Source organism: Notothenia coriiceps, unplaced genomic scaffold (genome assembly GCF_000735185.1).
Source record: "Notothenia coriiceps isolate Sejong01 unplaced genomic scaffold, NC01 NC01_scaffold00010093, whole genome shotgun sequence".
Taxonomy (NCBI): domain Eukaryota; kingdom Metazoa; phylum Chordata; class Actinopteri; order Perciformes; family Nototheniidae; genus Notothenia; species Notothenia coriiceps.
Genome location: NW_011342794.1, coordinates 222,820 through 236,546, shown reverse-complemented (window position 1 = coordinate 236,546; position 13,727 = coordinate 222,820). Strand labels below are relative to the sequence as shown.

Sequence of the window (13,727 nt, the reverse complement as noted above, 5' to 3'; positions counted from 1 at the left end):
AAGCAACATTTTAAAATGTTGAGGACATAGACTTGTCAAGTGATAAAATGGATCCACTAACAGGACAGTTTATCTTTATATACAGTATACAGACTATTCATTCACTATTTATCTACATCCATGTGTGCAAAGGAGATATCCAACATCACATGAAGCACTGCCTCCACCTGCTGGATCTTTAAAGTCTTGCAATGACACACTGACCATTTCTGACAGAGAAAAAAAGACACACTTCAGAACAGTAGAGATTTTAATAAACTTTTCAATTCACAAATCTTATTGCAGCTGACATGATTAGTTTTACATTACCAAAATCATTGCAAAAATGCAGTATCATAAATATATGGCCATCTCATATACTTTGTTTTTAATAATACATATTTATTTCAAAGGTCCCTTAGTTGTAAAAAAAACAAAAACAAGAGTGCAACCAACCTAAGAATCTGATGGAAATGTTCAATACTCAGCAAAGTATTTTCCTAAGAAAAAGATAAATACTCTTATTCTATCTTAATTTAAAAGGGCTGCTACTGTAAAGTGAAAAATTGCTTTGATCTTGATGTTTTATCGCTTAACAGGCATCCTGATTATCTTATGAAATATCATATAACCATTAAGTCCACACAATGAAAATGTATAATATTTTTTGACATATATTCAATTAAATAAAGGTTATAAAAAAGGCAATATTGGCAAAAAGCAGAAGCATAGGGCATAAGTGCATTTACAAAAAATAAACTTCCTCTGAATATTTAAAAGATACAAAATGTGTAAGCTTTGGAGTGTGATGTGGGCGAGGGATAAGGAGTGTGGAGATTACCAGGAAGACTTGAAATCACTCCTCTTGTCTTTGTTGTGCTCTCATCTTTTTTCCATCCCTCGGTTTACCCACAAATCCATCTTCTCATTTGGTTTCTCTTTTATCCTGTTTTTTGTCTCAGCGCCAGTCTTCATCTTTGTCATCCTCTTTGTCATTCTCTTCCTCAGATGAGTCTTCCTGGCTGCTGACCTCCCCCGGCTCTGTCACTCCGTTTCCATTTCCTCCCTGATTTGCCGCCACCATCACCGCCGCGGCCGCTGCCATCGACGCTGCCTTCCTCGCCAGAGCTTCAGCCGCCGCCTGCTCCTCTTCCTCTCTGTGACGTAGCGCTGCAGCCTTCTTCTCCTGCTCTGCGTGACTCTTCATGTGGGCACTTCGGCTCTTCACTTTATAAAACACCCTATGGTATGGAGAATAATAACGCAACATTACACACACATAGCAGCAGTTTTGAATGATGCAACACTAATATCTGATAAAAAGTGCACTTTTTAAAAAGTTACTTTTAAAAACCCACTTTAAAAAAAATTGCATTAGTTAGATTTTTTGTTGTATTGTTTGTTTTTGTTTGCTCCACTCTGCTGGTTTTTAGTTCATTTAAATGACTGTTTGAAATGTGTTATGTTTTTATTGGAAAGCACTTCTTAACGGTTTGAAATGTGCTATACAAATAAAAGTGTATTTGTTATTATTTATATTACTTGTTATTATAACTGTATTGTGTGGAGGTACATTCAATTTGGGAAATGTTCTATCAATTATTTCTTTTTACACATTTCACAACACCATTTCGTTTCACAATCACATTCACATCACAAAGTCTATTAATATCCATCACAACAATTATGGCGCATTTCCACTGGAGCGGGTAGCCACGTTTAAGCGTCCTCAAGCGGCCAGGCCAGTTTTTGGTGGCCTTTCCATATAGCGTAGCACCGGCTAGCGGGTACTTTTTCCCTCTTTTTCCGGCCCCATAAAATCGTGGTTCTATCAGGGCCAGGGCTGAACTAGTGACGTCAACACTCTCGACTGCTGATTGGTCAGAGAGAATCGTCACAAGATCGCATGCGAGATCATCCCTAGCGTCGCATATATATCTAGAAGCAAGCTTGCAGCATTTTTATACACAGCATTTTTGTAAACGGAGGAGCTACAAAAATGGCAACGTCAAAGAAAAGCACACCGTGGTCGACCGAGGAGGTGACGACGTTCCTACATCTCATTGGCAAAAAAAAAGAAGCCGATCGCCCCGCCTACACTGCGTTGCTACCCCAGGTCCTAAACTGTAATGGAAATGCGCCACGGCCTCGGACGGCCAGAGAGGCAGCCCGAGGCCTGAGCGAGGATGCTTAGGGACGCTTAAACGGGGCTACCCCGCTGCAATGGAAATGTGCCATTAGTTCCCAATTCAATGGCCATAATACATTTATCTGAATTGCTACTTGAACACATCTACACATGTCCTATTGTATCTATCTTTGTCAAATTTGGGTTTCGCTATTTTTTTATCAACACAATGAGTTGAACCAGATGAGCGACATACACACACATACACATTTTAAAACATTAGTGACAGTGAAATACCGGGTGATCAAAAAACCATAAGAGATGGAGATTTAAAGGTCACCAATCATCAGTGGCGTTTTGATATGTACAAAAGTGGTGGGGCAGGAACAACTTAGATGTGTATATATATGCTTCTGGTGCTTTTTTAAACACGTAAACACATGGCTGTAAGCAATCCATGGTTCCGATAGAGAGAGGGGGCGGGGGGGTCCGGGTATAAGGAAAACACAGACAGAGGTCACAATATCAATCGATCCAGCAGAGTAATAGCCTATAGGAAAAACACAGAAGATCAACTAAAGACATGACATAAAATGAACTTACCAAAGCTGAAGTAGATGGTCAACTTCATTCATTTTCTTTCCGTTTTACTGATTTTAATCGCTCTTCACTACAAGGTGAAAACTACACTTTGCGCGGCACACGTACTTACAGCCAATCAGCTCTCTGAATAATGAGATGACGTTTTGTAGATATGCCAGCACAGTGCCCCTATGGCAATGGTTCTCAAAGTGGGGGGCGCACCCCCCAGGGGGGTGCAGAGGCATCACAGGGGGGGGCGCGAGAGACCAGGAGGAAAAATGGTTATTAAAAATTAAATTTAAAAAAGATTTTTAAAAAACAAACATATATATGATACAGTACTATTACGTCTGGGTTTCTGTGTTTCATTAAAGCTTGGCTCTGTGTGTGTGTGGGAAGAGCCATTTTGTGTGCGCGAGCGAGAGAGAGAGAGAGAGCGCACCGGTACCGGAGATCGTTGTTGTGAGCTTCTGGTGCTAGCGAGCTACGCTAACGGATATAAGGAGTTTTTTCAACAACAAAGTGGAGGAGAGTCCTCTCCTGTCAGACTGAGAGACTCAGTGAGCTAAAGGACTCTCAGTGTTATCTCAGTGGGTCTCAAACGTTTTGGTCACCATTAATGTAAACAATTATTTCCGAGGCACACGTTTATATGATCATTATAGTTATAAAAAAATAAGAGAATAAATTAAAAACAGTTATGAAATACTATATGACATTAAAAAATGAATAAAGTTTAAAAGGGGAGTGATTTGTAAAATATCCATAAAGAAATAATAAATCTGTTTACAGTTCTGTGTTGAGAGATGTATCCATAGATCTCTTCATTTTTGCTCTCAAAGTGCACCAGATTGATGCTTTTAACTTCAATATTTAAAAATCTTCCCGGAGGAGCTTGCCCCCGGACCCTCCCAATAGAGGTCCACACACCACCTATAAAAATAGCACTTTACCACTGCTTTCACCTATATGCTGAGAGCTGATTATCGAGCCTTCATTGTAACAGTCGCGGGTACACTGTGTATGTGGGGAGTGCTGCAGTAGAAAATTCCACTATAGCGACCGGTACATTAATGGGAAACCCTAATTGTTTGAGCAACCTCTGTGAAACGTCAAGCTACCCCACAGCACCCCCAAAATAAATCTCTGGCGCCGCCACTGAGCCTGACTATTTGTGTTGGGGGGGGTCCGACTTTTTTTTTTCTCCAAAGGGGGGGCCTGACAGAAAAGGTTTGAGAACCACTTCCCTATGGTGATTATTTTTTTGCCGCACACATTTTATAGAAAAATACTCTGAGCATGCACAGTGTAGTTTTTACAGCACCCATTCACTGAGACAGTGAGAGAGAGGGGCTAGATCTGGGCTTGACCCACGTCGCTCAAAACGGCTCAATAGGCACACTGTAGACACTAATTAGAAGAACACAGACTAAAACAGCAATGTGCAGACGAATCAGATGATTAAACATGATCTTAAAATATATTTTAAGATGCATTTATTTGCATTTTTTTTAATTCTTATTTGAATTGAACTTTCTGCTGACACTAGGTGGGGCTGTGCCCCTAATGACCAGTCACCACTGCCTATTATGCTATTTTTAAATTTAGGCAATAGCATAGGTCTCAGATATATAAAAAAATATAAAAAACATGTCTATGAAATGTTTTGGTCTAAAAACCAAACAGATCACCCATTCTAGCCATGCCTCATATCCCTCTATTTCTCTTCCTGTTACAAAAGTGCTGATTCTGGGTATAAACGGGTCTCTCTTGAGAATGAGACGCTGTGTCTCAATGACATTTTCACCTGTATAAATAAAAGGCTGAATACAAAAATTAAGCTTTTCTTTTCTTCAAGAGGGGGCGGATCTTATGCCGGCTCATGCGGGACCAGGCAGATACTGTCTAAAATACTGCGGTGATGAAACAAAAGGATTATTAGATCAAGGATTATTTCTGAAACAGTATGGAGCTCAAAGGCTTTCTCTCTTACCGGTTATACCACAANATGCTGGACCAGGCAGATACTGTCTAAAATGCTGCGGTGATGAAACGCAAGGATTATTAGATCAAGGATTATTTCTGAAACAGTATGGAGCTCAAAGGCTTTCTCTCTTACCGGTTATACCACAAGGTGAGTTCCTTTTTATTTCTTGCTTCTTCACACACTCTCTCCAGTACAGGTTAGCTCTGGTCGTTAGCGATGCTAATGTAAACACCAACCATATTACGTCCAAAACAGTCGGGCATTGTTTCCGATAGTGCTGTGGGTCCGCATTGCCGATATGACGTCATTTCGGACGCAAATCTGTATCCGCTCATTTTCCCCCCGTTTTTAGAGATTTGGGTACGGTGGAAAAGAGAGAGGGTTTTATTTTTTGACGCTGCGTGAGTTCCCTGACACACCGGGGGGACATATTTATGTGTAAAAGACATCAAAAAGTGCTTTTCTGCATGATAGGTCCCCTTTAAATCAAAATCCAGACAACAGATCACAGTCTAGATTATGAACAAGGACAAAGTGATTTCCTCTTGATTCAGGCTTACCTTCCACATTTCTTGCATGGAAATGTTGCGTCAGGATCGACTGGAGGCTTCGGTGGCGCTCGTGGCTTCTTGGCGGCAGGTTCGGCTCTCGGCCTGTAAGGTGTGGCTGCGTGTGGAGCCTCTTGTTTCACCGGGTGCGGCTCCTTGATCACCAGCACTGTCCCTGCCTGGAGCACCAGGAAGAAGAAGGTGTTAGTTTGACAGTTTTTACATCAATTAAAGAAAGGCCGTGTGCTATTAGTCAATGCAAGTCCGAGAAGTTACTAGAATATGTAGTGACTAACTTACATAGTCATGAGTCTGTAGTGCCTGCTGGCTGCTCCCGTAGGAAACATCCTTCTTGTCGTCTCCATCTGTCTGTCCTTGAGTTACATTTGACTGCTGTGAAGTCTGAATCGTGTCACACTACAAAAATATAAGATCGTTGCACAAATGAATAGAACAACCTTCAAAATACAAACTTAAAGAGCAAGCCCAGAATCAACAATATATACATTTCTCTCTTACTTATGGAGCTCTTTTTTCACTCCAAAACAATCAAGGTTTATAAAAAGGTATGAAGAGAAATATGTATTTTAGATTTTGGGGTAAACAATCCCTTTTAACATCTCCAAGGCTTAAAAATGATGAAAATACTAAACAAACACATTCTGTAGCATAAACTGATTTAAGGCTTTACCACACATCACTTAAGAAGAAATAAACTCTACCTTTACGTCCACCACAGCATCGGTGTGCTTCTCGTCCGGTGAATCCAGAGGGCCGAAGGTTAAAATCCCGTTGCGACCGATCTTCACCTGTTTCTTGTACGTGTAGTAAAACTCAACACACTGAGCCACCGTCTTGGACTGCACCTTTAAATTCAGACGCAAAAAGAATACACATGTATGATCTATGTAATCAATTAACCATCTTACAATTACATACAAAATCATCTGTGTACATATTGTAAAACAATATAAATACAAACAAGCTTAAGGGGAGAGGCAGTCTGTGAAATGAAAACCGCATTAACACATTTTTCTAATTAGTCTAATTTTGCATGTTTGGAAGTCATTACGTCTTACAACCGTGTGTGAAACATTTTCCATTACATCATAATAACGCCTCTTTTTGTAAAATGCACACAGAAAATCTGTATTTTTGTCCTTTTTGTTTAAAGCAGTTATACCAATGCCTCAAAACTTGCATATTGTGCTAATGATTTATTGGTGTTGAAACAAACACATTTAAATGTACTTCATATTTATTGACATTGATTCATAATGGTTCGTGCTGTAGGGTCAAATGAACGAGCGTACCAGTTTCTGCACCATAAAGAAGTCCTTCCTGTAGGCAGAGATCCCTTTATTGAAGTAGCGCTTCTCCTCTGCAGTCCAGCAGTCAGAGCCTGGGAGTGAATCAGACACAGAACAAAAGAGGAAATATTCAAAGAGACGTTAGCCAATCAGACACAGACGGAGTAAGAGGACGAAACCACGGGATTGTACTGCAATGATTAACATGATATAGCTTTTATTGGCCTATAAAGTCAAAGCTCACCTGAGTAGTGATAACCTGCCAGTAGATGATCTTTGGGAAACACTGGGTCCTGAAGCATCAAACGTTCCAGTGTTTCCTTGTAATAAACATTTTAAATCACAGTTAACCTTAAAAGTACGAAGTTGCAGTGAAAATATAAGTAAAGTAAAAATGCATTTTCGTAAAGAAGTTTTTAAGACTCTGCTGCCAAACTTCAGCGAGGGGATATGAGTCACTAAACTTACAATGAAATCTCCCCCGGATTCATGAAAACAGTGTAAAACCAGTTCCTGGTTGGTTCCTCCGCCCCTGAGCACACTGCAACACGCCATGTTCATAAAATCCTCCACTAGAACAAAACAGAAAAAATGACAAGAATTTAAAAAGGACTAACAAGAATAAAATGGAAACGACAACTAGTGGCAGACTGATTGATGTGAGACACTGACTGCACTCTTGGTCACCGTGTTTGAGTTTGGAGTCATCTATAGTGAGCCAGACCACGTCCGCCTTGTGCTGGTCAAACTGGGAGGAAGCTGGGTCACGTAAGTCAGGAATCTCTGCCTGGTACCGCGGCCCGATGTTTATCCGTCTGAACAAGTAAAAACGAAAGAAGGGTTCTGGTTCATTTTTGGCCCAGATATTCAAAACCTTGAGAGTCCGGTGTCTGTACTTACGGTTCAAGGCTAGCAGTTGTAGAATCCGTGATCAAGGAAGAGGAAAGAACAGGAGGCGTGATATCTGAACTTGCTGCAAAAATACAGAAAAAGGAATCTCCTTTTTAAGCATTGTCAATGCCTCAAAACTGTCCAAACAACTATATTTTTCTATGGCATACTCATATTTATTTTTAGCATTTGAAAATGACAATAACAATATATAATATATTCCTATTTACTCAGTATATTACAGACACAATACAATCTTATTTATACCTGATCTATAGTGTATTTATTTTCTACACTCCTGTTTGTAATGTTTATACAGCCTTATACTGTTCACGGGGTAAATACTGTCAGATGTTTATATTTATATTATACTAGACATCACTTTGCACTTTACTACTTTTTTGCACTTCTGGTTGGTTGCAAACTTCATTTTGTTGACTTAATACGAATGTATACTCGGTGCAATGACAATAAAGTTGAATGAAATCTAATCCCATCAGTAGAATTTTTCTCAGATCATCCTCAAATGTGAGACTTACTGGAGCGCAACAGACTGCGGGTCGCAGATTTGGGCGTATGTGGCGGTGGCGGCAGAATTTGGTTGCTGGCGATGTTGGTCAGGAAGGTGGAGAAGTAAAGTCCCGAGCCCCCGCGCACAGGAGACAGGATGGGGGGGGGCGTGTAGGGCGGCATGGTGAGGGGGTTGTCCGGCATGCGGACCGGGGAGCGCAGGTTGCTCTGGTAAGAAGAGATGCTGGAGTAGAGGGAGGGAGGGATGAAAGTGGCTGGTTTGGGTGGAGGGATGATGAGAGGCTCGGGGCGAGGCCGGCGCTTTAATTTGGATTTTCCTTCCTCATCCGTCCCTGGATCGTTTTCCCCTTCCTAGACAGAATATTTAGGATTTAAGTTGTTTTCTTTGATATCAGTCGAATGAAAAGTAAAAAACATTCTGCTACAACTGAGCATCAAGCACTTGTATTTGCTGTATGTAAAATAAAATCTGCTATTTCCGACAGCGGATCAGTTTTAAGTACTGCACGGAGTAATAAAACACCTGGATACATTACGTTAGATTAAGGGCTGCAGGCTACAAGGTGTGGAAAACTACTTGCTTGGCAGTTGCAAAGATTACACTTTTTATACAAACAACTTCTACCAAATCAACCAGGAATTTCAAAAGATAGAACATTAAATGTCACTCTTATTTTTACATGGAGTCTTCCAACATTTGATTGGACCATTGAACTTATGTTCTTTGCAAAACATTGTCACATTCCTCCAACATTTATCTCCAAATTACTCACTTGATAACCGCCTAACCAGAAGTGTGAATATGTACCACTACTGGCACCTTAGAAGACTTATCAAAGTAGTTACAAGTTGCTAACACTGACATAAATCATAGCAAAAAAAGAAAGTGATGCCAATGTTGTTTCCTATCAATACTAACCTGACCAAAACTCTCGCTGATGGATTTCCTGAGTGATCTTCGACGAGCCACAATGACCGAGGGTTTGCTGAGGGTCTGTCCTGCCGGTTTCTCAGGCCCCCCGACACGTCCCTGATTTAAGGCACCCTGAGGATCTGTTGGACTCCTGTGCACTGGCACTGACACAGGCATGACCAGAGGCATCATGCTGGCCTGTCTGCCTAAAGAACCCTCTTCATGCTGAGGCACCAACACAAAGAGACAGGAGGATAACAGGTAGAATGGGAGGAGAGCAGAGCAAATTGAATATGGATTGAGATAGAAAGTATGGAGATGGTGTGAGAATCAAATGTTAAAATCAACTAAATCAGTAAGTCATTTTCACCCTGAATGAAAGTATCCATGTTGTTGTTTATAAGACTACAATTTCAGAATATTTTCATTATAGATTAATATTAGTAAACATTGTGATGAATTATTTTGTCTTTCAACGGTAAAACTGAAGCATGAAGAATTTAGACAATATTTTATTTAAATAAAATAACACTGAGAAAGTCCTAAATTTAAGATCCAGCTGTTATATTACTTCATATTTCCTTGGTATTCCGAGCCTTGTAGACGCCTCCCTGGTATGTTTAGTCAAAGTGATAAGACACATAAATCTCTTTTGTGATTTATACTGCATGCAAAGTTAAGTTAAGACATTTGAATATCATCTCCTCACCCTCAAAAGTGCTGTTAGCTAACCACATAGCAGCAGTTCTGGGTTGTACCTACAATATTAAACCTGTTTTGGGTGTGTTGACAGGTAGAGGAGTGTAGCTGTGCAGGGTGACAGCGCAGCCCCTCCCTGGCTCTGCTGAATGACTGGGAAGGCGCCTGAGGAATGTGGAGGTGTGCAGACATGCAGCTGCTCCAACTGTAAATCCAGCATGCACACTTTGCACAAAAACCTACCTACGACAAGCCTGATAACCCCCCGGAGGCAGGGTACTAAAAAATTCCCTGAGCTAAGAAATCCCTCTAAACAGAGCTTCTCGTTTTTGTGCTTAGTGCATTTCTAACAAAGCTGCTCTTGAGAAAAGAAAGAAGCAGGTTTCAGGGTGTGCCACTCACAATGTCAACATTTTGAATCCTGAATAGCAGCGTAAAGTAATTCGTCTTTCTTGCAGCGATAAAATCTGAGCAACCTTTGATAATGGCTGTTTTTCAGGTTGCACCATTATCTAGATGTCATGTTTAGTATGACTTTGCACTTGTTCAACAGCCTGTTATAGCTGAGGCGCGACAGCTGTTCGAATCAACTTAACACACTCTAGAAAATCATTTTGTAAACCATGGGGAAGTCCTGCATTGAAACAGGGTTCTTCCTCTTTGTGCGGCTGCTTGCTAACTTAGTCAGCTGAGAAAATGCACAAATAAGCTGCACATGTCTTTCTTCTTCAACTAAACTGAGCCTAAAACGTAAAAGTATTTAAATGGCTATTTTACTGTAGCACTGCCATACATGGAAGTTAAACACAGCTGTAGAGCAATAAAAAGACCTTTCTGGGAGGCATGGACTCCATCTCTGACGCCTTCTGGGCCAGAGTCTCCAAGTTGATCTCCTTAGACGCCCTCCTTCTCCTACGGATGACCCCTTCTGTTGTCACTTCCCCTCCTTTCACCACCTGAGTGCCTGCTACCCCGTTGTGGGGTAGTGCAGGATCTTTGGATGCTTGAGACCAAATGTTTGTTGAGGGGGGTCCCAGTGGAGACTGTCCTTCTCTGGAAAGGCGACGGGAACGCCTAGGTGCCGCCGACTTTGTATCTGAAGGCTCAGCAGGATTTGTGGAGCCCTTTTCAGGGAATGGATCAGGTACGGGTGATGAGTCACAGGTCTGAGCTCCTGGTCCCAGTGACTGGACCTCCTTTTTAGGCGCGGTGTCTGGGGGACTGGGCTCAGGGGGCTGACACGGGACAACGTTTTGGGTTTGCTGCTGTTTTGGTTGCACCTGTGGTTGTGTTGTTTCTTTCTGCGTCACGTTTTGTTGTTGCTGTTGTTGCATTTGCTGAATTTGTTGCTGTCGCTCCTGAATCTGTTGCTGGTGATATTGCTGCTGCATTTGCTGCAGTTGTTGCTGTTGAATTTGCTGCTGCTGGATTTGGTGCCGCTGTTGTTGCAAATGTTGCTGCTGTTGCAACTGAAGATGATGCTGCTGCTGCAACTGCTGCTGCTGCTGTTGTTGTTGTTGTTGGTGTTGGTGCTGGTGCTGGTGGCGTTGATGTTGGTGCATTTGTTGCTGCTGTTGCATCTGGTGTAGCAGCTGCTGTTGTTGAGATTTAGGCTGCTCGGCGTACGCCAGGTTTGGTATTCCCTTGTTCCCTGGAAAAACAGAGTAATAACCTGATGAAAACTGTTGCTTGCTGGGCCTAAATGTTGTCTGGAAGGGCTGCAGCATGGGTCCCTGCAAAGTGTGAGGAGGAGGAGGAGCGTGGGGCTGACCCTGGACCTCCACGCCTTTGTGGGCATGTTGATAGACTTGCAGCTGAGCCTGGTGCATTGCAGCCGCTGTGTGCTGCTCCCACTCCAGCCCCCTACCCTGAGCTTGTGCCTGGGGGGCATCTCTGTAAACCTCAATAGGTCCTCCTGGCAGTTGACTTTCTCCCCCCATTGGCAGAGCTACACCCTCATGGACCCCCTTGTGGAATGCCATCTGCCCCCTGGCATTCACTCCACCCATATAGGGGCCAAAGTTCTGCCCCCAGGCCTGAGCAGGGGCTTCCTGAGACCAGCCGGGGGCCTGCACGGACTCCTGGTGCATCCACTTTACTGGAGCAGCCTGTTGATAGTGCGGTAAACTTTGGGGCCCTTTCTCGGGGTTGTAAACAGCCGAGCTGCTAGCAGAGTCACTGTGGCTTGGCTCTAAAGCCGGAGGTCCCATCCCATAATAAACATCCCCTGAATGCTGCACAGACTCTTTCATGGCTGCAGCCCGAAGCTTGCCGCTCTTGTCAGTGTTAACTTGAGAGGGAAGACTCATACTAATATTGTACGGTAATGTTGGAGTCAGAGCTCTCAAACTGGTACTGCCTCTGTAGTGTGCTTTGACTGCCTGAGGTCGAGGAACTCTTTGTTTAATTGTGTATACAGAGGTGATTGGGAGGAAATATAAATCCCAAAGGAAAGTGCAGGGTGGGGAGCATGCAACCCTCCTTCCAGAATCAAATCTGAGGTTTGCTGTTCTTTCTTCTCATCCTCTTTATGGTGCCGGACCTTGTGAGAGAAAGGAGGGGTTAGACACTTTATTTGTATCTGAAGACAAGCACACAAACTTTTCAGTCGTTTCAACTGGTATGGAGCAAAAATGAAACTGGGGCCTACACGAGTGACTAGCCCAGCAGTGAGTAAAGTGAAACTCAGTCAGAGAGCATGTCTTGTGATCAAAACCTATGTAATCGATGTTAAGGTACAGTGCGTGCAGACAGGACGCATACACTGAAGAAGTTTTGAGACGACAGCAACAAGGTGGCGCTGACTATGCAGCTGCCATTTGGCATAACAAGAAATACAGGAAACGGAGGGGCACATGCAATCACCCGAGCGATAGCCAGTGATGTTATGTAAAGAAAAAAACTGCAATAAGGAAGCGTCTTGAGAGCTATTAGGCAATACAACAGAATAGTGAGCATGAGTCAAAACTAGTGCATATACCTTATTAATGGTGCACGGAGCTCTCTATGTCCAGCTCCATGGAGTCACTTTGGTTTCGATCCAAGTCGACTACATGCAGCTCCATGAAGGGATTGTGCGCAGCAAATGTCATAACTCTGACAACTTTCCCTCGAGTTTCACAGCGCACAATAGGGCGAACAAGCGAGTTTACAATCCCAATAGCACATAATCCAAAATCCGGACCGGCTGGCGAGGCTCATTAACGCTGTAGTTACACAGTTGCACACTGGATCAGCGAAACCATGCACTCCAAGAAAAAAAATGTCCACAACTTTCTCCCCGCATAAACGAGTAGAGCACACATGAGACGGGGAGTGTGTGGAAACTGTGCCGTGCAGCGGCCTGCTCGGGTATTTCCGGAGATTTCAACACGTTGCACACGAGCCCCGCGGACTCAGATGTTGTGTTTAGGTTTATCCAGAGTATATGAAGCGCTGCGAAACTGCGCAAACACGCAGAAAGTTGTGCACCCCAGAACGCACCGCCTCACCCAAAATCAGCAAAACTCACATCCTGTTATCCAATCCGATCGTCTGGCCACTCCCATGCTGTATCCGTGTCCGTTTGTTTTACTGTCCCGGCTGCCCGGAAAGCGGAGTCTCATAACCATAGACTGAGAGCTCATAACACGGAAACAGTCTGTAAAATACCCGAGAACTGTGGCGAGATATATTGAGACCTGCTATAACATTGAACTTCTATTGGATTTTTTTTAAATGGTTGACAAAATATATGAACATTTATGTTTTTATTAATAATATTTTAATTTTTTTCAAAGATCATTATCATATTTTCAAGAAAGAATTTGAGCTATATGGCAAAGTCAGTAATAAAACACTTCTATGTTTAATGATCTACTTAGGTTACTTCCTATTATGGAATGTTAATTGCTAATACCTGTGTACTTAAATACAATCTTCAGTCAAAATGTGCTGTAACAGAGTATGGCTGAACTTCTTAATATTTATGTATTTATCTAAACAAGGATCATGCATACAAATACATTAATCTCAGAAAAGAGAAGAGATAGTCTTATTACTAATATAGACATAGAATAAGCTAAACATACATGCTGTACAGTGAATTAAAAGACTGCTTATTGTAATAATACTAGATACATATGTGAGATGCAAATGTTACGGAGTTGTGAAGGCCAGA

The 13,727-nt window shown here is 42.3% G+C and overlaps 1 protein-coding gene across 2 annotated transcripts; it reads right to left on the bottom strand.

Moving 5' to 3' along the window:
* Positions 1-232: 232 nt before the first annotated feature.
* On the bottom strand, positions 233-13,064 carry mideasa (mitotic deacetylase associated SANT domain protein a). 2 transcript variants are annotated; one of them, XM_010771598.1, is made up of 13 exons: positions 12,549-13,064; positions 10,399-12,110; positions 8,876-9,094; positions 7,965-8,307; positions 7,435-7,507; positions 7,207-7,349; positions 7,003-7,106; positions 6,779-6,854; positions 6,538-6,626; positions 5,947-6,090; positions 5,525-5,641; positions 5,237-5,403; positions 233-1,220 (listed from the first exon to the last, which is right to left on the bottom strand). In XM_010771598.1, the coding sequence occupies exons 2-13, from the start codon at positions 11,875-11,877 to the stop codon at positions 938-940; spliced, it is 3,237 nt and encodes a 1,078-aa protein (XP_010769900.1). In that variant the 5' UTR covers positions 11,878-12,110; positions 12,549-13,064; the 3' UTR covers positions 233-937. The 2 variants fall into 2 exon arrangements, with proteins under 2 accessions (XP_010769900.1, XP_010769901.1); XM_010771599.1 differs by having other exon boundaries at positions 7,222-7,349.
* Between the last annotated feature and the right edge of the window lie 663 nt (positions 13,065-13,727).

Excerpts from the sequence above, each read along its gene's own strand:
- mideasa (XM_010771598.1), bottom strand. The coding sequence starts at position 11,877 with ATGAGTCTTCCCTCTCAAGTTAACACTGACAAGAGCGGCAAGCTTCGG. Across the intron at positions 7,508-7,964 it reads CCGCAGTCTGTTGCGCTCCA|CAAGTTCAGATATCACGCCT; the intron begins GTAAGTCTCACA and ends GTATTTTTGCAG. Across the intron at positions 7,107-7,206 it reads ACACGGTGACCAAGAGTGCA|TGGAGGATTTTATGAACATG; the intron begins GTCAGTGTCTCA and ends GTTTTGTTCTAG.